This window comes from Ochotona princeps, chromosome 8 (genome assembly GCF_030435755.1).
Source record: "Ochotona princeps isolate mOchPri1 chromosome 8, mOchPri1.hap1, whole genome shotgun sequence".
NCBI lineage: Eukaryota > Metazoa > Chordata > Mammalia > Lagomorpha > Ochotonidae > Ochotona > Ochotona princeps.
The window spans coordinates 25726760-25750393 of NC_080839.1; the positions used below are offsets into that span (position 1 = coordinate 25726760).

General features: G+C 43.8%; 1 protein-coding gene across 1 annotated transcript; it reads left to right on the forward strand.

The window, feature by feature from the left end:
- Positions 1 to 165: 165 nt before the first annotated feature.
- Positions 166 to 18933, forward strand: DUSP11 (dual specificity phosphatase 11). The gene is made up of 9 exons (XM_004590776.3): positions 166 to 392; positions 2096 to 2171; positions 4392 to 4523; positions 7875 to 7998; positions 11869 to 11929; positions 14939 to 14985; positions 15243 to 15318; positions 15552 to 15737; positions 18334 to 18933. The coding sequence occupies exons 1-9, from the start codon at positions 262 to 264 to the stop codon at positions 18524 to 18526; spliced, it is 1026 nt and encodes a 341-aa protein (XP_004590833.3). The 5' UTR covers positions 166 to 261; the 3' UTR covers positions 18527 to 18933.
- Positions 18934 to 23634: the final 4701 nt, after the last annotated feature.

The window sequence follows — 23634 nt, forward strand, 5'->3', positions numbered from 1 at the left end:
ACGCTCTGGGTCCGTCACTATTTGTGGTCCCGAGGGTGCAAGCTCGAACTCACTGACCATCAGCTGCCGAAGGCGGCGGGCGCGGCAGCCACACCCGGCCTGTTTACAAAGCCACCCCCAGACCCGCCGTCTCGGTGACGTCATCACGACGGGCGGTGGCGCAGGCGCAGCGCGTGGCGCCGGGACGCTGCGTGGGTTCCTGCAAGTGAGGATCTTGTTTTTGGCAGCGAGGGCGCGGCTCTGGCGGCTCTGGTTCGCTTGATGTGGGGTGGGCGGCATCTCGAGGCCCACATGAGCCAGGGACGTCATGCCCGCAATTGTCGGGGCCTGGGACACAACCCTTCCGGACGTTCCTCAGGCAAGAAGAGGGGTAAAAACAGCATTCCGGAAAGGTAACGTGTAGCCCAGCTCCTAGCTTCTGGCCCTCGTCTTGTGCTTGGTGCCTCCGCCCTTGCTTGGCAGCAGTGACCCTCCCGCCGCACGCCCGCCATCTCCCCGAGCTTGAAGGGTACTGTGAGGTGTCGTGTGATTTCTCGCCATCGTTTTCAGAGCGAGGCTTCGGGCCTCACCCTCCAGTAAAACAGAAAAGGACTTCTCTGAGGAGGCGCTGGTAATGATGAGGACCCTCGTTAAAGACTAGAACCGAACTCCCTACCCCCTCAGCTCCTTCATGTTAGCTGGCGCCGAGGTTTGCATGGCAGGAACCCGCACCCCTACAGCGCGGTGACATCGGTCTTGTTTCCGGGAGTCACGGAGGGCGTGCTGTTTTCTGAAGTTTTTGTTTGAAAGAGCTGTCTCTGAACGTTCAAATGGCTCAGGTTGAGATCTTGCTTGGTGTGTGGGGGACGTGTCAGCGCTCCTGAACTTCCACCTCTTCAAGTCGTGGCTAGCGAAGTCATCTTCATTTTGTTTTTGGAATACTTTTGGAGTCTGCCCACTTCCTTCTGACAGCATGATCATTGGGTCTTGTCTGCCCTGTTGTTTTTTGGTCCTAACTGTTGTCCGTTTGTCTTTCCTGTCAACCCATCCTCACACTCTTTAAAACTTACAAGTGGAGTATTACTCAAAAACATTGCTTTAAGACTAAAAACAAATTGCTAACCATGGCCTGTAATACACAAATCTGCATGGTCTTTGGTCCTGTGTGCTTCTCTAGCCCCAATCCCTTGCCTCTCTTGTCCAGGCTTAACGTGCCTCAGGGAAACTGAACTAACCCTGGCTAATGCTAACTCTTCATTGTAGGTGCAATTTGTAGCCCCTTTTCTATTAGACTTCCTCGTAAAATATGAGCTGAAATTCCCTACTGCTCTACTTAATGGCATCAGTTATAGAAAAACTTAACCCTGTGAAGTTCAAGAATTTAATTAATTAATTAATTAATTAATTTGTTTTTTAAGAATTGAATTTAAACTATTCCTGTCAACATGTATTCATTAATGGGCCCCTCAGTGTTGACCCTGGTCTTGGTTTTGTCAGGGATGCACAAGTCCTGACAATGTTTGGTTTTAGTTCACCTTATTTTTTGTGTATTTTTTTTCTTTTTAGATATTTGTTTATTTGAAGGATACTGTGACAGAGATTAATCTTCCATTCACTGGTTCACTTACCAATTGCAGTGATGGGGTGGTTTATTCATCAAATGCAGTAGGCTGAATTCAGGAGCTAGATCTCCATCCAGGTCTCCCACATGGGTGATAGGGGCTAAAGCTCTTGGGCCATCTTCCACTGCCTTCCCAAGTACATTAACAGGAAATTGAGTTGGAAATGGAGTGGCCCCTGGCTCAAACTGACACTTTTGAATGAGATGCCAGCGTTGTGAACTGTGGCTTATGGCAGACATAGTACTGGCTCCTATGGTGATCTTTCCACTATGGTGTTGCCTTATTTATGTGTTCATGGTGGAAAGATAGGAGGAAGGCAAGTATAGATTTTTGCTAACTGGAGTTGAAGAAGTAAAGTTACAAAATGCAGACAAAGTGGAGAACAGGGGGCACATGCCTTATGGGGTGTGATTCTCAAATTCATGAAACTTTGATTGTCTACAAGGAAGCAAGGCTAAATGGTATGTATTTAGCTAACAAAAATGTTGTTGTAGATGGAATGACTATCTCCCAGTTGGACAGCGGATGCCTGGGACTCGTTTCATAGCCTTCAAAGTTCCTTTGCAAAAGGTAAATGCTGCTGTTTGACTATTCTTTCCTACTCTTCAAGCCTCATCCCCTGGTCTCTGAAAGTAGATTCACTGAGCAATCAGAGGGTTCCTACTCAGCCCCTGCCTGAAGGGGCATTGGTAGGAGAGGATAAGCCAGGAACTCTTCAGTTTCCTTTCCTCCCCCAGCCAGAGGTCTTTTCCATATGATACCATCTTCAAAGATGTCTTCTCCCCTGTGTTTTGAGATCTTAATTCAGTGTTGGGATTGTTCAGATACCAGCAAGGTGGATTAACCAGTTTAGTTCCTGTCCATGCCATGTGTTTAGGGAGATGAACTGTTGTTTAAGGTAGTGAAATGTCGCATTGATTTTCTGTGTGTTTTATGAAAGTCACTCATGGAAGAAAAAACAACCTACATGCAGTTACTCAAGCACCCCAGAATATGAATAGGATAAGAACATGCTGTGGCAGAAAGTACCTAGGAATTCAAAGAGAAATGACTCCAGACAGAGTTAAGTCAAAGAAAGCTTCCTTAAAAGGTTTATGGCTTCAGTTAGCTTCCTACAGCAAGTTATTGGTCAAATAGATTAGACAGATAGTAATTGAGTGGTCAGTTCTAAGGAACTGGAGAATTTATGTGTCTGGTTATAATTAATGAATTCTTCAAAACTTTTACAATATTATGTGGACGACTCAATGTCAGAAATTTGTCAGGTCTTGCTTAGTATAAATATAACATTTCATAGAAATTTTCGAATTAGGCTATTTTTAAAGTTTTATTTCTTTTTACTAAGAAGGCAGATTTACAGAGATAAAGAGAGACAGAAAGATCTTCCATTCATTGGTTTACTTCCCAAATGGCCACAGTCGCCGGAGCTGAGCTGATCTGAAACCAAGAGCTAGGAGCTTTCTCATCTCCCACATGGGTGCAGGGTTCCAAGGCTTTGGGTCATCATATGCTGCTTTTGCAGGCCAAAGCAGAGAGCTGGAAGGAGCAGCTGGGACACAAACTGACACCTGTATGGGATCCCAGCATGGGCAAGATGAGGATTTAGCCATTTTGAGCCTCACTCTAGGCCCAAGTTAGGCGATCTTTAAAGCTCATAGAAGAATAAACATGGGGCCTGGCACAGTGGCCTAGTGGTTAAAGTCCTCGCCTTGAATCCTCCAGGATTTCATATTGGTGCCAGTTTGTGTCCCAGCTGCTCTGCTTCGCTTCCCTTGGGACCCTGCACCAATGTGGGAGACCCAGAAGCAGCTCTTGGCTCCTGGCTTCAGATCAGCTCAGCTCCAGTTGTTGCAGTCACTTGGGGAGTGAATCAGCCCACGGAAGATCTTTTTCTGTGGGTCTCCTTCTGTCTATAAATCTGCCTTTCTAGTAAAAAGAAATAAATCTTTCAAAAAAAAAAAAAAAGAATAAGCTTGAATTGCTAGGAAAATTCTGAAATTGGAGACCATGGGAGGGAGGAGCAACCTACCTTACCAGATGCTAAGCCATATTAAAAGTGTGTAGTTAGAGTAAAGGATTTTCAGGGCAGTGAAGCTATTCTGCGTAAATATATGTTAGTTAAAACCCATAGAATGTGCAAAAAAAGGAGTATACCATATGTATGTGAACTCTGGGTTTGGTTGATTATAGTGTTGTCAGTGTTTGTTCAGTGACTATAACAAGTGAGCCACACAGGTGTGGAATGCTTATGGCAGGGAAGCAGCCAGCATGGAAACTCTGTCCTTTCAGCACAGTTGTGCCGTGAACTCAAAACTACTCAAATATCTAACGTCTTTTAAGCTGTGTTGCTGACACTTAAACAACCTGATCTGTCAATTGAACAAAGTCCAGAAATAAGCCATAAAATAATAGCTAGAAATGGAGTCCATCTTTATGTGTATAGATGGATAGGAAGAATTTATAAGCTCTAAATATACTGGACCTACCAGTTAAGGAGGGAGAGATGGTGTTGAATCAGTGTGGTTTGCCTTCTGGAAGTTTGTGATCTGACCGGGAGATCAACATGATGCACATAAGCATGGGAAAAATCTATGTAGCAGTGAGCTTTTTCTTCTTCCTTCTGGTTACTCTGGAGGAAAGGATCACAATGTGTGTAGTTTCTGCATCCCAGAAAAGTGGAAACTTGAGTTGAAGTTTCATTATGTGTTGGCATCCCAAAGCTTGAATGCATGCATGCTATACAAACACACTTGAAGCACACATTTACTCTCTTCTTATTCTCTCTGACAGAGTTTTGAAAAGAAGCTTGCTCCAGAAGAATACTTTTCCCCTTTGGATCTTCTTAACAAGATCCGTGAACAAAATGAAGAACTTGGGCTGATTATTGATTTAACATATACTCAGCGCTATTATAAGCCAGAGGTATATAGAACCTTTAACTGAAAAGAACTTTCTACATCTTAATGCTAAAATACTTACTGGTGTTTCAGTAATTCCTCAGACTGCCTTTTATGGGTAATAATTTTATAAGGAGAAGAAATGTTCCTTTATATGGCTTTTATTTTGTGTTTTGGATATGCGTAGAGACAGAAGGAGCTCCTATTCACTGGTTCACTCCTCAAATGTCTGTCAAGGCCAGGTTGAACCCTGGAGGTGGGACCTCAATTCAGATCTCCCACATGGGTGGCAGGAACCCAATCACTTGAGCCACCACTGCTGCCTCCTAAGGTTTATGTTAGCAGGGAGTTGGAGTCAGGAGCGGGGTCCTAGTATTGGACCAGGATACTCTGTTCTGGACATGAGTATCCTAGCCAGTGTGTAAGCCTCGGAACTAAATGTCTACTTCGTCCTTACAGAATGAGATATGAGTTTTAACTGCAATATTTGGGAAAAGGTTGCATTTGTGTTTAAGAAATCGTGAGGCCAGCACCCTGGTAGAGTAAGTTAAACTTCTGCTTGTGGTGTTAGCATCTGATATGGGCACTAGTTTGAGTTCCAGCTGCTTCACTTCCAGTCCAGTTCCCTACTGATGTGTCTGGAAAAGCAGCCACCAAAACTGGCCCAAGTCTTTGAGTCCCTGCACTCATGTGAGAGACCCAGAGGAAGCTCCAGGCTCCTGGTTTCACATGGGCCCAGCTCCAGCCGTCACAGCCATTTAGAAGTGAACCAGCAGATGGAAGATCTCTCTCTTTCTCCTTTTCCGTCTGTAAATTTGCCTAAGAAATAAAAATAAATAGATCTTTAAAAAATAGAAATCATAAGCTTCTGTGTTCTATATTTTGAAAAATGAAGTAAGCTAAATAAAGTCTGAAGGGGGTGGAGAATGAAAAATCTATTACATTTTTACAGATTTAAAAAATGTTTTGCCAATTTATTTGAAAAGCAGATAGATGCATCTTTTTGTTCACTCCTCCAGTGCCTGCAATGGCTGAGTCAAGATGAAGCCTATAACCCAATCCAGATCTCTCACATGGTAGCAGAGACTTAAGCACCTGAAGCACCATCTGCTACTTCCAAGGTGCACATTAACAGAGAGCTAGATAGGAAGTAGAGGTAGGCCTCAATTCCAGGTTCTCCTGAGGGATGCAGGCGTTCCAAGCATCACAACACCTGCTCCTCTTGAATCCTTTTGATACAGCCTTACTAGTCATAATCATAAATCACCCTTAAAATTATTGATTTATTGATTTATCAGATAGTTCTCCTAGCTGGTTCACTGGCCACAGTGACTGGAACCAGTCTGGGCGGAAGCCAGGTCTCCCACATGAGTGACAAAGACCCAGTTTTTTTTTTTACGATTTATTTTTATTACAAAGTCAGATATACAGAGAGGAGAGACAGAGAGGAAGATCTTCCGTCCAATGATTCACTCCCTAAGTGAGCACAATGGCCAGTGCTATGACGATCCGAAGCCGGGAACCAGGAACCTCTTCCAGGTCTCCCACATGGGTGCAGGGTCCCAAGGCTTTGGGCCGTCCTCGACTGCTTTCCCAGACTACAAGCAGGGAGCTGGATGGGAAGTAGAGCTGCCGGGATTAGAACCGGTGCCCATATGGGATCCCGGGGCTTTCAAGGCGAGGACTTTAGCTGCTAGGCCACACCGCTGGGCCCAAAGACCCAATTGTTTGAACCATCACCACTATGTCCTAGGGTCTGCGTTAGCTGGAAGCTGGAGCTGGGAATTGAACCCAGGTACTCCTGATTTGGGACATAAGTGTACTAACTATTGTTTTAACCACTAGGCAAATGCCCATTCCCATCTTTGATCACTGTTCTTGCTATTTGTATTAAGAACAAGCAAAAATGTTCCAGGCTTCCAGTGTGAAGTCAGTCATTTTTACAAGAAGCTCTGATTGTTTTCAGGGGATCATCGGAGTGCTAGAGGGGCTTGTTACTACTAGGCTGATGTCATTTCTAGCTTTTTTTGGACACAGCTATGAAATATTCTTTAATATACATCATGAATTCTTATTGATACTTACCATTTATGCTCAGAACTACAGTATTTTCACTTAACTGCCCATTTTTCTCTTTTGTCTGTTATCTTTTTCCCTTTTTTGGAAGATTTATTTATTTGAGAAGCAATTACAGAGATAGAGGCAGAGACAGAAACAGAAAGCAACAGTTCTTCCATCTGCTGTTTTACTCTCCGTATGGCCACAACAGCCAAAGCTGGGCCAGGTCAAGCTCAGGAGTTTCAGTCCAGTCTTCTTCTGTGTGTGGCAGGACCCAACAACTGGCAAATTTTGCTTCTTTCCCAGGCCATTAGCAGGGAACTAAATTGGGAGTTCCAGCTAAGATACACACCAACACCCATATAGGATGCTAGCTTCACAGGTGGCAGCATTACTCACTGCACCACAATGCCAGCCCCATTTTTTTTTCCAAAGATTTATTTATTTTTATTGGAAACATACGCAGAGAGAAGGAGATACTCTTCCATCCCGGTTCACTCCCCAAGTGGTCACAGGAGCTAGAGCTGAACCCATCCAAAGCCTGGAGCCAGGGGCCTCCTCCAGGTCTCCCATACAGGTGCAGGGTCCCAAGGCTTTGGGTCATCCTTGACTGCTTTCCCAGGCCACAAGCAAGGAAATGGATGGGAAGTGGAGCAGCTGGGACACGAACTGCCACCCATATGGGATCCTGGTACATACAAGGCCAGGATTTAGCCACTAGGCTATTGCGCCCAGCCTAACAGCCCCATTTTTTAAGATGTATTTATTTATTTAAAAGGTGGATTATCAGAGATAATTGCCTGTCTATCTGCTGATTCACTTCCCAGTGGCGACAGCAATCAGGTCTGGGCCAGGCCAAATCGGCTTTGAGCCAGTTTGAGTCTCCCCTATTGGTGGTAGGAGCCCACATATTGGGCCATCTTCTGCTGCTTTGCCAGGTACATTAGCAGGGAGTTGAACAACTGTGACTTGAACCAGCATTTCAGTTTTGGGTGCTGGCATCCCAGGTGGAGATTAACCAACTGTGCCACAATACTCTGTCTTTAACTGTTTCCTTCCATCGCAGGAATACCAGTCCTTAACAGTAACTGGAATTTTTTTTGCTTCACAATTCATGTCCAAATCCTCCTGATTCTATTCTGTTGTGCTTCAGTCACACTGCTTTATGAAGGCACTGGCACTGGGAATTTAAGATCTTAGAGCTGTTTAATAGTTTTAAGTTGCATAATCTTTTAAGTTTTTTTTCTGATTTCCTTAAGCTTTAATTTTTTCCCCACAAATTAAATAATGTACATTTTTAAATGGCTTTACTTTATAGGACTTGCCAGAAACTGTTTCTTACTTAAAAATTTCTACAGTTGGGCATCAGGTTCCTGATGATAACACTATTGTTAAATTCAAACGTGCTGTTAATGGATTTGTGAAAGAAAATAAAGACAATGGTGAGTTTTCATCTTTTTTCTTATGTGGACTTTGTTATCCATTTTGAATGGGGTTAGAGATTTTATATATTACTAATAGCTCTGACATTTGTCCTGTTGTCGATAATGTTAAGGTGGCAATGTCAGGGTGCTGTCATTGTGGCTTAGCAGGTGAGCCTCTTAGAAGACTGACATCTCAAAGCAGAGTGCCAATTTGAGTCCTGGCTGCTCTGCTTCTGATCCAGCTCCGTGCCAGTACATCTGGGAAGGCAGTGGAGGATGGCCCAAGGACCTAGGCCCTGGACATCCACAGGAGAGACCTGGATGGAGGTCTGGTCCTGGCTTCAGCCTGGTCCGTACCTGGTTATGGGGGGGCCACTTGGGGAGTAAATCAACATATGGGAGATCTCTCTCTGTCTCTCTTCTTCTGTGCCTTTCAGATAAATGAAAGAATAAATATTTCTGAAAGTAAAAGGGTCAGATTGTGCCAATAGGATAAGATGTTTTCCCTTTGGTCACAAAAAAAAAAAAAGTTACTTTGGAAAGTAATTTCAGTGGGAAATAATTTACTCTGGCCTCATGGGTGTCTTTAAAAAAAAATTAGGGCCTGGTACTATAGCCTAGTAGCTAAATCCTTGCCTAGCATCTGCCAGGATCCCACTTGGGCGCCAGTTTGTATTCTGGCTGCTCCACTTCCCTTCCAGCTCCCTGCTTGTGGTCTGGGATAGTGGTAGAGGACAGTCCTAACCTTGAGACCCTGCACCTGCTTGGGAGACCCAAAATAAGCTCCTGGCTCCTGGCTTCAGGACTGCTCTGCTCTGACTGTTGCTCTCACTTAGGGAGTGAACCAGCAGTCGGAAGAGCTTTCTTTCTGCCTCCGCTTTTCTCTGTAACTTTAACTTTCCAGTTAAAAACAAATAAATCTTTAAAATCTTTTTTTTAATTGGAAATGTTTAATGGAAGTATTTTTCATGCATATAAAGAGAAGAGAGAATAGTTGAAGAAGAAAAGAGAAAAACCTCAGGGTTTTAGAGCTACATAAAAGAAACAAAAGGCAAAGTATAAGAGAAAGGCAGATGCCTCGGAGTGAGAAGTGCATCTTTGCCTTCTTTCGTGAAGGAGGTCCTGCTGGCTTCCCACCCCAGAGTGCAGGTGAGGAAGGACACCCCCATCTCTTGGTCTTCTTCAGAAAGAACTTGGCTCAGAGTCTTTTTTTTCTTGTTCCTGCTTTATGACCTGCCTTACTCTGTTGAAAACATCTATTTTTTAAAGTTTTTGTATTTTAAGGATCTGGTCACTTTTTCCTGGTATATACCCATAAAATATGACATGTTAGTTTTTCGTATTTTAAGTCTGAAAAAGCTGTTGTCTTCTGCTAAAGCTGCTGACTGATAAACCCTAAAGCAAGGCTTTGACTTGCCTTCTTTCTAACCTTGAGTTTTTATTTTAGTAAGGAAATCTAACAGAACTCTAGTAAATATTATTTTAACAGATATATGAAAAGCTATTGGAAAAAGGCTGGAGTAGGAGGTGGGAAGGTGGGGGATAGAAAGTGAGAGTGAGACAGAGGGGCTAAAGACATGTTTCAAACTATACCCTGATCATGTAAGATGATACTCATTCTTTTTTTTTTTTAAAAGATTTATTTATTTTCATTACAAAGTCAGATATACACAGAGGAGGAGAGACAGAGAGGAAGATCTTCTGTCCAATAATTCACTCCCCAAGTGAGCCACAATGGCCGGTGCTGCGCCAATCCGAAGCTGGGACCCAGGAACCACTTCCGGGTCTCCCACGCGGGTGCAGGGTACCAAAGAATTGGGCCGTCCTCGACTGCTTTCCCAGGCCACAAGCAGGGAGCTGGATGGGAAGTGAGCTGCCGGGATTAGAACCGGCGCCCATATGGGATACGGGGCTTTCAAGGCGAGGACTTTAGCTGCTAGGCCACGCCGCCGGGCCCGGTACTCATTCTTAATCCCCTAAAGTCCTGCTCCCAGATCTTTGCTGTTTTTTACCTTTAAAACTTGAAAGCCTCAGCTTTTCCTGTGACAGCCCTGGCATCTCAGTGTCATAAGCTATAATCACAGAAATAAATACTCCCTCTTCAGATGTGAGGATATTTTTCCCAGGCTGCTCCCTGCTGCCAAGCTCTCCTGCCTTTTTCAGTGTTTCATCTGATTTCCTGGTGCTGGCAGCTCCTCATGATTGCATAGGGATACGGTTCTGAATGTTAGACTCTTTTATGTGGCACCAAGCAAAGGCAGCCAGGTGGCTTCTGTGGCTTTTTTCTGCCTGAGTCACACTGACGTGTCTATGTCTCGGAGCATTCCCTCCTGCAGCTGTCTTGGGGCCTTGTCTAGGATCCGTTTGGGCTTCTTCTGTCATAAGCGCTTCCCAAAGGTGCCAGGCTACCTGATACAGAGCAGGGCACCACACTGTCCCCTCCCTGGGTCTGATTGAAACTCAGAATAAAAATAGGTTTAGTGAACACTAAGAGCTCTTAGATTTACTGATAAGACAAGGAGGATACAGAGGTGAATGACAGTCTCTATCCTTTAGAAACACACTCACCAAGGAAGGTAAGCACGCATGTCCTTTTATTTATTTTTTTTTTTAAGATTTATTTACTTTTATTGGAAAGGCAAATATAGAGAGGAGGAGAGACAGAAAGGAACATCTTCCATCCAATGGTTCACTCCCCAAGTGACCGCAATGGCTGGAGCTGAGCCAATCCGAAACCAGGAGCCAGGAACTTTTTTCCGGGTCTCCCATGCGGGTGCAGGGTCCCAAGGCTTTGGGCCTTTCTCAACTGCTTTCCAGGCTGCAAGCAGGGAGCTGGAAGGGAAGTGGAGCTGCTAGGATTAGAATCGGTGCCCATATGGGATCCCGGTGCGTTCAAGGCAAGGACTTTAGCTGCTAGGCCACTGGGCTGGGCCCTCTTTTTTTTTTTTTTTTTTTTTTTTTTTTTTTTAATGATAGACTGAGAAATACCATTGCCTAATTGGGAAAAAAAAATTGGACATGGTTTCAGTCTTCATTATGTTTGCCTGTCGGTGGCTTGGGATTATACCTTTCCATTTTAAAGTGTAAATGATGCTGTTCCTTGAGTGACTTGTGTGGTGGGACCAAATGGAAGCCTGTTCGGAATCTGAGAGAACTGTACAACCGATCTCTCCCTCCTTGGAGCATGAAAAGTGAAGGCATTCCATTTATTTTATTCAAAATAAAATTTCTTCTTCCCATAGCCTGCTGTTTTCATTTCCTTTTGCTACAATTAAATCAGTTACTGATGGGCATTCTATATTAAGGCAGGTAGTTTATCTCACTGTAATTTTATAGCTCTTAGTATCTGACCAGGCCTTTTTAAATTTACCTCATTCAGGGTTAGGATATGTAAAAATTCCAACGACAACAAATTTCAGCTTTTGTTTGTTTTTGTTTTTGTTTTTTAAATTTACTTACATGAAAAACAGAAAAGAGAGAGCAATCAATCACCCAACAGTCCAATAAGTCATTGCTGGGCCAGGCTGAAACCAGGATTCTAGAACTCCATGCTGATCTCCCACGTCAGTGGCAGGGGCTCAGATGCTTGGATCTTCTTCCACTGCTTTCCCAGACGCCAAGAGCTCGGACGGCAGTGGAGCAGCCAGGACTTGGACTGATGCTGGTGCTCTGATGCTGTCGTTACAGATGGTGTCTTAACGTGCCCTTGACTTTCTCATAAATGATTTTCTCAGATGATAGTTTTGGCATCTTACAAAATAACATTCTTGTCCATTTTCAAGGAAATGTTACTCTTATGATAACTTTAAATATCACTCTTTAGAAAGCAGTATAACTTGTTTTTTGTGTCTGCTTGCATCACTTATCTCTGTATTTTTGGTTTTGTAGACAAGCTTATCGGTGTCCACTGTACTCATGGCTTAAACAGGACTGGCTACCTCATCTGCAGGTGAGTCGGCAGCCAGTATAGAGCATGTTTGTTTTTGTCTTTTTACAGGGGTAATGGAAGCTTGTTGCAAAAAATGCAGTTAGTACAGGAATAAATGTAGTAGAAGCAGCCTAGCTTCCCACCAGAGGTTACCACTGTTAATAATTTATTGCATATCTTTTCAGACTTTGATAACACATACAAGCATATATACGTAATTTAATAGTAATTGTTTAGCAAATATTAATATCTTATAGAGTATGGTGGGAATCTTTCATTGTAAATGATCAGAGGCTTTGCTTTATTTTTTTTTTAATTTTGTTTAAAGATCTATTTACTTTTATTACAAAGTCAGATATACAGAGAGGAGGAGAGACAGAGAGGAAGATCTTCTGCCCAATGATTCACTCCCCAAGTGAGCCGCAACGGGGCGGTGCTGCGCCGATCCGAAGCCAGGAACCAGGAACCTCTTACGAGTCTCCCACGCGGGTGCAGGGTCCCAAAGCATTGGGCTGTCCTCGACCACTTTCCCAGGCCACAAGCAGGGAGCTGGATGGGAAGTGGAGCTGCCGGGATTAGAACCGGCGCCCATATGGGATCCCGGGGCTTTCAAGGCGAGGACTTTAGCCACTAGGCCACGCCGCCGGGCCCAGAGGCTTTGTTTTAAAGGCTGCATTGTTCCTTCGCATATTGTAGGCATGTAATCCAGATATTTTTCAAATTATGAAATACTGATGTAGCAAATATTGCTTTAGGAACATCTTTAAATACATATATCACTGTCCCAGAGATAACTTCACTCAAAATAAGATTTCTGCTTCAGAGTTCACGTTCTTTAAATGTCACTGCCTTGTACCTATCCATTCAGGGAATAGTCAGCATCTGTTACGTGCAGGTGCTGTGTTGAATGCTCGCAGAGACTTGACCCATCCATTATGAGTCCTAGCAGTCTATAGAGGAACCTCACGGATGTATAAGGAGTCACAACTGATAAATGTTGAGGGAGTGGACATGGTGCTATGAGAACATAGAACAGGATCTGACCTCATCATTTGGAGTCAGAGGTTCCTGTGGGAAGTCGAAGCAGGTATCTGAGGGGATGACCAGTAACCAGGCCAGCGGCCCTGTGGAAAAAACTCTGTCCTTAGATAGGAAAGACAGAATAACAGGAAAACATTCTGTGTTGGAGAGATTTTGCCATGTGGTGGCTACAGCGTTACAGTGGAGTTGGAAGGATATATAGGAGATGGATAGATCATGCAGAGCTTATGTCCTATAGTCATGTTCTTTATCTGGAAAGCCATAGGAATCAAAAAAAATATTTTTTTTGGTTGGGGGTAAGTGTGTAGAACATAATCAGATTTGCAATTAACATTTTGCTGTTGAATGAAAAATATGCCACAGAGGGAAAGAGGTAGAAGCAAGTAGACAAGTTTGGAGACTCTTTTAGGAATCAAGGAATAATGGTAACTTATATCAGGCTGTGGTGGTTATTCTGATCAAGAAACTGATGTATTCAAGAGATATTAAATACTGTTATTTTCAGGAGCTGGTAGTATACTAAAGAGGAGAACAAGAAACAGAAAGCTAACAATAGTTATGATTCTTAAGTTTCTGGTCCATGTGGTTGATTATGTAATACTTTTAAAACATAATGTTGGGCCTGGCGGCGTGGCCTAGCGGCTAAAGTCCTCGCCTTGAAAGCCCCGGGATCCTATATGGCCGCCGGTTCTAATCCCGGCAACTCCACTTCCCATCCAGCTCCCTGCTTGTGGCCTGGGAGAGCGGTCGAGGACGGCCCAATGCATTGGTACCCTGCACCCACGTGGGAGACCCGGAAGAGGTTCCTGGTTCCCGGCTTCGGGATTGGCACAGCACCGCCCCGTTGCGGCTCACTTGGGGAGTGAATCATCGGACAGAAGATCTTCCTCTCTGTCTCTCCTCCTCTCTGTATATCTGACTTTGTAATAAAAATAAATCTTTAAAAAATAATAATAATAATGTTGATATTTTCCCCAAATTGTCATCTTTTTGGTTCCTGATAAAACCATATTGGGGAAATATACAGCTTTACTGTACAAAGCATTTAAATCAGAAATGTTACTGCTGGAAGTGCTGGCATCCTATATGTCTCTGTGTGAGTCCCAGCAGCTGTACCTCAGATCCAGCTCCCTGCCTGTGGCCTGGGAGAGCAGCACGTAATGGCCCATGTATTTGGCCCCTGTCACCCATATGGAAAACCAAGATAGAGTTCTAGGCTCCTGCTTCAGCCTGACCAAGCTCTGGCTGTTGCAGCCATTTGTGGAGTGAAGCAGTGTATAGCAGATCAAGCTCTCTCTGTTTCCCCCTCTCTCTGTAACTTCGCCTTTCTGATAAATAAAAATACTAATTATTTTTAAAAATGACCATTGGCTTTTATCAAACCCTTTTAACATTTGCCAATTTCATTTTATATTTTCTTTTATTAAGTAAGTACTTCAATAAAAGTAATTATATTAACAGATTTTCTAGAGTTGGATCATTTTTTTTTAAAGATTTATTTATTTTATTACAAAGTCAGATATACAGAAAGGAGGAGAGACAGAGAGGAAGATCTTCCGTCCGATGATTCACTCCCCAAGTGAGCCGCAACGGGCCGATGCGCGCCGATCCGTTGCCGGGAACCTGGAGCCTCTTCCAGGTCTCCCACGTGGGTGCAGGGTCCCAATGCATTGGGCCGTCCTCGACTGCTTTCCCAGGCCACAAGCAGGGAGCTGGATGGGAAGTGGAGCTGCCGGGATTAGAACCGGCGCCCATATGGGATCCCGGGGCTTTCAAGGCGAGGACTTTAGCCACTAGGCCACGCCGCCGGGCCCTAGAGTTGGATCATTTTTAAGTCTTTGTAGTTATGGCATATCGATTATTGGATTAGATGTACTGGTATTTTTTTAGATGTTTTGCATCTCCATTTATAGGTGAAATTGGATCTTTTTGGAAAAAAAATTAATTTTTTTGTATATATAAATGACCCAAACTATGTTGTTTTATTAGATATTTGATTGATGTACAAGGCATGAGGCCAGATGATGCAATTGAATGTAAGTATGAGGGTTGTCACTGTTTTTCCCATTTTATAAATTAAAGCTAGAGATGTTAGATGAATTTTTCAAATTAAAAAAAGTTTGTAATGTATTGTTTTCTGATGTAAGATCATTTATAAAGTTTATAAAGAAATATGTATAAGTAGTCAGATATGATCAGAATAATTAGTTAGTGAATCTCAGCTTTGATTTGCTTTTTCTGAGAAAGATTTGGTTTTTGTATATTTATTTTTAACAGTCCATCCACTCCCCAGTGTTCAATAGGTGTCGGGGACATTGTTTAGAAAGGCAGAATTACATTGAAGATTTGCAGCATGGTCCTATTAGAAAGTAAGTCTTTGCTTCTTTGTATGACTGTGTGACATTTGTGGTTAAGGAGAACTCTTTCTATATGTTAATTGCATGCATGCATTCTTTTATCAGCTTGTTACATGCTTGGCGAACCTAAACAAACAGGAATGTGGGAAGGAAAGGTTTATCATTTCTCTAGATGAAAAGAAAGTCACTGAATTGGCTACTATGTTTGGAAACTGGTAATATTATGTGTAAATACTTTCTTTAAGGGGTCAAAATTCCAGAGTATCCAGATCAAGTGGTTTTGAAGGTTCAGCACGTCTCATGCACCCAACCCACACCGCTAATAAGGCTGTTCACCAAGGTTATAGACATAACCAGCATTGGAGCCGTGGCGACCTGGCACACTCTCAGTGCATCCGTAACCACACCTCAGACTTTGAACATCCAGTCAGGTATCTCTGCCTTCCCTTCTGCAGCTGAAGAAGTCAGTACTCTAAAATTGTGAAAATGCATCATAATGATGATGGGAAAGTAATCTTTCCTTGCCAGTCACTGTAAGTCAGGAGGTTTCATCCTGTGCTGTGTTTTGGAAACTTGAGAACATGATAGGGTATGTGTAGGGAAAGGAACTTAGACATTTTCAATTAATTTGGTAATTTAAACCAAGAGTTTGATATGGCCAACACAAAGCATCTTCCATTCTTAGGCAACGTTATTGTGGTTTAGGTTGTATGCGCACCAAGAAAAATCATGAAGAATCTCCAGTAGATAAATATGCAAAGAATTTGGATAGATAAGTTGCAAAAATCATTTCATAAGTATTTTTAACCACACTCACTATGGTTAAGATAGTGTATTAATGTTCTTCAGAGACAGACCCATAGGATAGACAGAAACAGATAAATGAGAGGGGCTTATTAGGGAATTGGTCACGTGGCTATAAAGGCTGATAAATCCCACCAAAGGCCGTCTGCAGGTAGAAGAACCAGGGTGCTGCTAGTGTGGTCCAGTCCAAGTCTGGAAACCTCAGAACCTGGGAAGTTGGTCCCTTCTGTCTGACCTGAGAGCCCCGAGGCAGTGAGGGTGGGGCTGCTGTGGAGCTGCTAGGTCCCCTCCCAGAATCCACAGACCAAGGAACCAGAGTAGCAGAAGGTGGGTACCATTTGAGAGTAAATGTGCCTTTCCTGTGCCAGGATTTTAGTTGTTTTAGTTGTGTCTTGCAGCTGATTAGATGGCACCTGCCCACACCAAGGGTGGATCTTCCCCACTGAGATGCAAACTCACATACCCTCAGAGACACACCCAGAGCTAGTGCTTCATTAGCTACATGGTATCTTTTTTTAAAAAACAATAATTTAAAAAATATATTTTGTAAGATTTATTTTTTGTTTAATTTTTATTGGAAAGGCGGATATACAGAGAGGAGAGAAAGAGGAAGATCTTCCATCCGATGATTCACTCCCCAAGCGGTCACAACGGCTGGAGCTGAGCCTATCCAAAGCCAGGAGCCTCTTCCCAGTCTCCCATGCAGGAACAGGGTCCCAAGGCTTTGGGCCATCCTCGACTGCTTTCCCAGGCCACAGGTAGGGGACTGGATGGGAAGCAGGGCCACCGGGATTAGAGCACGCTCTGGGATCCCATATGGGCGCCAGTTCTAATCACGTCATCCCGGCTTCCCATCCAGCTCCCTGCTGTGGCCTGGGAAAGCAGTCAAGGACGGCCCAAAGCCTTGGGACCCTGCACCTACGTGGGAGACCCAGAAGAGACTCTTGGCTTTGTATCAGTACAGCTCCAGCTGTTGTGGCTGCTTGGGCAGTGAATCAGCGGATGGAAGATCTTCCTCTTGGTCTCTGATCCTCTATGTATATCTGACTTACCAATTAAAAAAATCATTTAAAAAAGAAAATTTATTTTTAATAAATATCTCTCCCCTCCCTTCAGATACAGGAAGGAAAAAAAAATTGTGGAAACAATGGTCTCACCCACTTTCCTCTAGCCCTGACCCTTCACACCCTAATCAAATATGTAAAAATTAACAAAAACAAAATTTATACAGTTTTTTAAAAAGATTATTTATTTATTTAAAAGATTAACATGGGTATGCATTTAGCTTATAGAGAAAGGTGGAAGGACCCCAGGTAACTCTGTCTGCCAGAGCAGTCTAACATTATATGTGGGAGCTGGCACAGTAGTACAGCTGTCTAATCCTCTACCACCAGCTCATGTTTTATCTGCTCCATTTCCTCTCTAACTCCCTGCTTGTGGCCTGGGAGGGCAGTGGTAGATGGACCAAAGCCTTGGGAACCTGCACCCATATGGAAGACCTGGAAGAAGCACCTGGCTTCTGGCTTTGGATGCAATCATCTCTGGCTATTGCAGCCATTTGAGCAGTATACCAGCAGATGGAAGATCTTTCTGTCTCTCCTTCCTTCTGTTAACTGCCTTTCCAATGAAAATAAATCTTTTTTTTTTTTTAAGATTTATTAATTTTTTTTATTACAAAGTCAGATATACAGAGAGGAGGAGAGACAGAGAGGAAGATCTTCCGTCCGATGATTCACTCCCCAAGTGAGACGCAACGGCCGGTGCTGCACCGATCCAAAGCTGGGAACCAGGAACCTCTTCCGGGTCTTCCACGTGGGTGCAGGGTCCCAAAGCCTTGGGCCGTCCTCTACTGCTTTCCCAGGCCACAAGCAGGGAGCTGGATGGGAAGTGGAGTTGCCGGGATTAGAACCGGCTCCCATATGGGATCCTGGGGCTTTCAAGGCGAGGACTTTAGCCACTAGGCCACGCCGCCGGGCCCTGAAAATAAATCTTTAAAAAAATTTTTAATATGTGGTCCAAATACCTTCCTAACATCTGTTCAGGAGGGAAGGTGTTCTATTATGCTTGTAAAATAGGGAAGTGTTAGAAAGATTAAATAATTTATCTGCTAAGGTTACAGAGGTAGGAAATGGTAGAAGCAAGTATCTGTGTTTTATTTTTACAAAGTTATTTATGTGTGATATTGATTCTGATAATACTTTGTTATTTTTTGTTTGGTTTAAGGAAATTTTCACAAAGTCAGGTTTACCAGAGAAGCCACCTGCCTCCTCCTGGTCCCCCTGAAGAGGACTATTCCCAGAAGAGATACACTTGGAAAGTGAAGTCAAATGGCGGTAGGGAAACACACAGCGGAAGGTGGCATTCGGACCCGTACCGCACAGTGTCCTACCCGGCCTGCTGGGGGTGGGCCGAGTGACAGACTTGCCTGGGAAACCTCTTGCAGACCACAGCTGGACCACTGCGAATTCAAGGGACTCTGAATTAAATGAGCTCAAACAGGGGTTTTTAAATCTGTTTTATCATTCCCTTATGTGTTCAAGCTCAAAGAATTATAATTACCTCTTTGCAGATACATTTGCCATAATTTCACCAGTGCAGGAAAAGAGTCTGTCATTCCAGTGTTAAATTTTTCTAAGGAAAGAAATTTTGGAATTATAAAATACTAATAACTTCCCTTACAAATTATTTTTTTAAATTATATCTGACTTTTGTATGTATTTTCTTTTGATTAAATATGATATGAGCGTGTATGGAAATGCACAGAAAATTTTAAGTGTTATTATGTGCTACTATTGACCTAGACATTTTAGGTGTTTTTTTGTTTGTTTGTTTGTTTGTTTGAGATTCTGATTTCAAATTTTCTATTAAAATCTACGAAGAGGAAACTTTCTGTTAGAATCTAATCACTGTCTATAATTAAGTCCTTTTGGGGATTAGCTACTTCTTGGATAGTTGATTGTGAAGTTTGGCCCAACTTTATTTCACTGTATTGCCAGATACATCAGATGGATACAATTTTAGAGATTATCAACTGAGCAAGAGAGGCAGGTGGCTTATTAAGTTGTAAAGGATAATTTACCTGACAGGATAATTTTCTTCAACAGGGTAGAACTATCTAGAAAACTTGAACACTTTATGCGTTAGAAAGATTGCTTTGTCCAAACAAAGATATGAAAAGCCTATAGTATCTGGGATCACTCTGTTCATGTTTCTGTTTGCTGTTTAATTAACTCCCTGGCTCTTTGTCCATTTGCCTCTCACAGAAAAGTGTAGGTTTGCCTTATTTTGTAGGTTGTCTCTTCTGGTATACCTCTGGAAAACAGTTGGATCATATAGCAAGTTGTTCATTAACTTGCATGCAGACGAAGGGAGAAACTTTTGGTTCCTGACAGAAGTGTTTGGTCATCATGGCATACAATAAATCTATGTAAATATTTGATAAAATACTTGGACAATTTACCCGCATTCTGTGGGATTTTTTTGTGGTGGGAGGTTTAGGAGGGAGATTTTAAGATTGATAATTGTACTTGAGAAAATTATATATATATATATTTAGAGAGAGAGAGAGACTCAGAGAAAGGGCTCTTCCACTTGCTGGTTCACTCCCTAAATGGTAGCAATGTCGAGAGCCAAGCTGATCCAAAGGTAAGAGCCAGGTGTTTCTTCCAGGTCTTCCATGTAGGTGCAGTGACCCAAGAACCTGGGCCATCCTCTGCTGCTTTCCCAGGCCGTCAGCAGAGAGCGTGGTTGGAAGTAAAGCACCTAACTCAAACGAGGGCCCCTTTGGGATGCCAGCTCCACAAGCAGAGGATTGGTGTGCTACACCGCTGACCTGCCCCCAGCTGAAACACCACTCCCACTGGAGAGCATGAGCTGGGATGGGGGCAGACCAGACCAGGCAGGGCTGTAACACCTGTTGTCCTCATGTGAGCTGGGTCAGGGAAAAGCCTGGCTGGGCTGATTGTTCCTACTGGTACAAGCATAAATCAGAGTGGGTGAGGGTTGGTTGGGTTTTGCTGCAGCATCAGCTGGCAGATGCTGGCACTGCGGGCTAATTCTGTCAAGTCAAACTACAGAACTACCTGGAGAGTGCAAGATCCAGGAGTGGGAATGGCTTAGGAGGGAAATAGTGAGCGCCTCCCTCTTGGGTTACCACTCCCACTGGAGAGCATGAAAACCAGACAGAACAGCACCCACCAGCATGTGTGTGGGCTGGTAGTGGGGCTGGTTGGGTTGAACCAGGCATCGATGCCCATTGGCATGTATGAGAGCTGAATGGGATGTGGGACAGACTGGACTAGTCTACTGTATATACTGGCAAGCAGAGGAACAGGGCAGGGTGTGGAACTGGTGTGGGTTATGGTGGGTCACTCCAACTAGGCTGCAGCTCCCACTGGTTTGTGTGAGGGCCGAGTATGAAGTGGGCAGAATCAGGCTGGACAGCAACACCCATTGGTTCATGTGAAAGACAGGGCTGGAGACAGAACAGACTCATAAATTGCAGCCACCAGCATATGCATAGACTGGGGAGATGGTCTGTGCCAGAACCTGTGATGGCAAGCACACACAAGAATCAGGTCTGGGATCACCTCAGATGAAGTTTTTTTGGGGATCCCTCCAACTGAATTGCTGCACTCAGAACCCCAACCATGAAGAGAATTGCAGGTTCCACAGTCCAATTGTGGAGTGCATGTGTCAAAGCTCAACCTCCTCAGTGGCTCAGAAAGAGCAGTCGATAGCATGTCCCAGTGTACATGGAGGGTATGGCAATACATTGGAGCATGCAGAGGATACCTGGTACCACAACAAAGGGCAAAACAAATTGATCAACTACTCCAGTCATGTGTTGGCTGTGAAAATCTGGGCAAGTGGAGATGCTAAAATGGACTATGTCCACCAGTGGATTCCTAAGAGATTTCATTGTGCTTGGAATGGCAAAATTGGGAGCAATTCAGAGCAGTTGAACTATCAAAACCACTTGAGCAGGACCTCAGAGCCCAAGGTATTGGGCCAACCTGCACTCTTTTCCCAGGCCATAAGCAGGGAGCTGGATTAAAAGTTGGAGCAGGGACGCAGCACAATAGCTAGTGGCTACATCTTTGCCTTGCATCTGCCAGCATAGTATACAGACACTGGTTCATATCCTGGCTGTTCAACTTCTCATCTAGCTCCCTGCTTGTGCAGTGGGAAAGCAGCAGTGGATGGCCCAAATCCTTGGGCCCCTGCACCCGCTTGAGAGGCCCGGAGGGGACTCCTGGCTCTAGATCAGCTCAGCTCTGGCTGTCGCAGCCTCTTGGGTAGTGAACCAGCAGATGGAAGATCTTTTCTTATCTCCTTCTCTCTATATATCTGCCTTTCCAATAAATAAATAAATAAAGTTAAATAAATCTTAAAAAGAAAGTGGAGCAACCAGGACACAAATTGGTACCCATATTTGCAGGTGGAGGATTAGCCAGTTGTGCCATCACACCAGCCCTCAAGAGTATGTTTAATTTTAGAAGAACCTGATAAGCTTTTCCAAAATGGCTGCAGTTTTGCATGCCTGTCAATAAAGTGTGAATTCCAATTTCTTTTTTTTTTTTTTAATTCCAATTGCTTACATCCTTAACATTGTGGTTTTCATATTGCCTATCCTAATAAGATTTTATTGCTTCATTGTGTTTAGACAGCATAACAGTATACAGAGTATAAAAAATTGTGACCTGTTTTTTTTTTTAAGATTTATTTATTTTTATTACAAAGTCAGATGTATAGAGAGGAGGAGAGACAGAGAGGAAGATCTTCCATCCGATGATTCACGCCCCAAGTGAGCCGCAACGGACCGGTGCTGCGCCGATCCGAAGCCAGGAACCAGGAACCTCTTCCGGGTCTCCCACGCGGATGCAGGGTCCCAAAGCTTTGGGCCGTCCTGGACTGCTTTCCCAGGCCACAAGCAGGGACCTGGATGGGAAGTGGAGCTGCCGGGATTAGAACCGGCGCCCATATGGGATCCCGGTGCGTTCAAGGCGAGGACTTTAGCCACTAGGCTAAAAATTATGTGACCTGTTCTGATGTGAATAGCACAATCAAGGCAGAACATATCTATCGCCTCAATTTCTCTTATCTCTCCGTAATTACCTTTGTACTGTAGGCCCACCATCTAAGTAGCCAGTGGTCTTTAAATATAGAAAACTCTAAATCAGCTTTTTTTAAAAATAAAAAATATGGCATATATTCTTTTTTTAAAAAGATTTATTTATTTTATTACAAAGTCAGATATACAGAGAGGAGGAGAGACAGAGGAAGATTTTCCCCCCTACATCCCGTCTTGAGCAACCAACGATTTGTTCACTAGAATTCCTAAAGTTTTTTTTTTTTAAAGATTTATTTTATTTTTATTACAAAGTCAGATATACTGAGAGGAGGAGAGATAGAGAGGAAGTGAAGCTGCTGGGATTAGAACCAGCGGCCATATGGGATCAAAGCGAGGACCTTAGCCACTAGGCCACGCTGCCGAGCCCCTAAAGTGTTAATAGAAACTGAGTCATTCAGTAATTTAATTTTTAGGTTTAAAATTTAAATTTATTTATATTTGAAAGGCAGAATTAGAGATCTTCCATGCACTGATTCACTCCCCGTATGGCTGAAAAGGCCAGGGGTGAGTCAGGCTGAAGCCAGGAGAATGGAACTCCATCAGAAGATTCCCCTGTGGGTGGCAGAAGCTCCATCTCCAATGGCTCCCCCAGGAGCATTAGCAGAGCTGGATCAAACTGGAATATAAAAACCAGATGGGGGAGGGGGGCAGAGGAAAGAGTGGCTGCCTCCTGTACCAGTGTCTGGTTGGAGTCCCAGCTACTTCACCTTGGATTTAGCTACCCGTTAAGGTGCACCCTGAAGGTGGAAGTTCTGGATTGAGTTTTGGAATTTGTTCCCTGGAATGCTGGTCTCTCAGGTTTACAGATAGCTTCCTTCCAAACCTTTCTCAGTAACTGAAATAGTCTTTCATGATCTATCTTAACCCTCTAGAACACTAATCACCACTGCCTGGCACACCAGCTCCCTTCTATTTTTCTGCAAAGCAGCACACTCACCCGACTGTTGTATTTGTTATTTACCTGGCTCCCTATGCAAAGAGAAGCACTGCATGGATAAAGAAAGGCAGTGCAACCAGGAGGGACTCTTGGGGGACGACACAGCAAAAATCCGAGGCTACTCTGGATGAGGGCAAATGCTGACTTTATCAGGGTCCCTCTGCCTAAAGCATTGGAGGGAGGGGACCTTCCCGAAAAAAACGTTGAGAGCCCGGTGAAAACAGGCCTGCCTGCTCCGAAAGAGAACTTCGAAACCTCAGCAAAGCATGCGTACGCCGAGCTCGGCCTGGACAGCACTTCGCTCGCTCGGGAAGGACCCCTACCGCGAGCACCCCCACCAGATCCAAGACTACAAACTGGAACCGGGCTTCCGGGTTCTGCCGCTGAGTCCTTTCCGACTCCTTTGCCCACATCCAGTAGGGCCCCTCAGTCCTCTTCCCGTCCTGCTGCCGGA

Coding starts and splice junctions, on each gene's coding strand:
- DUSP11 (XM_004590776.3), top strand. CDS start 262: ATGTGGGGTGGGCGGCATCTCGAGGCCCACATGAGCCAGGGACGTCAT. Junction 393..2,095: donor AAAAACAGCATTCCGGAAAG/GTAACGTGTAGC, acceptor ATGTTGTTGTAG/ATGGAATGACTATCTCCCAG. Junction 11,930..14,938: donor ACTGGCTACCTCATCTGCAG/GTGAGTCGGCAG, acceptor TTGTTTTATTAG/ATATTTGATTGATGTACAAG.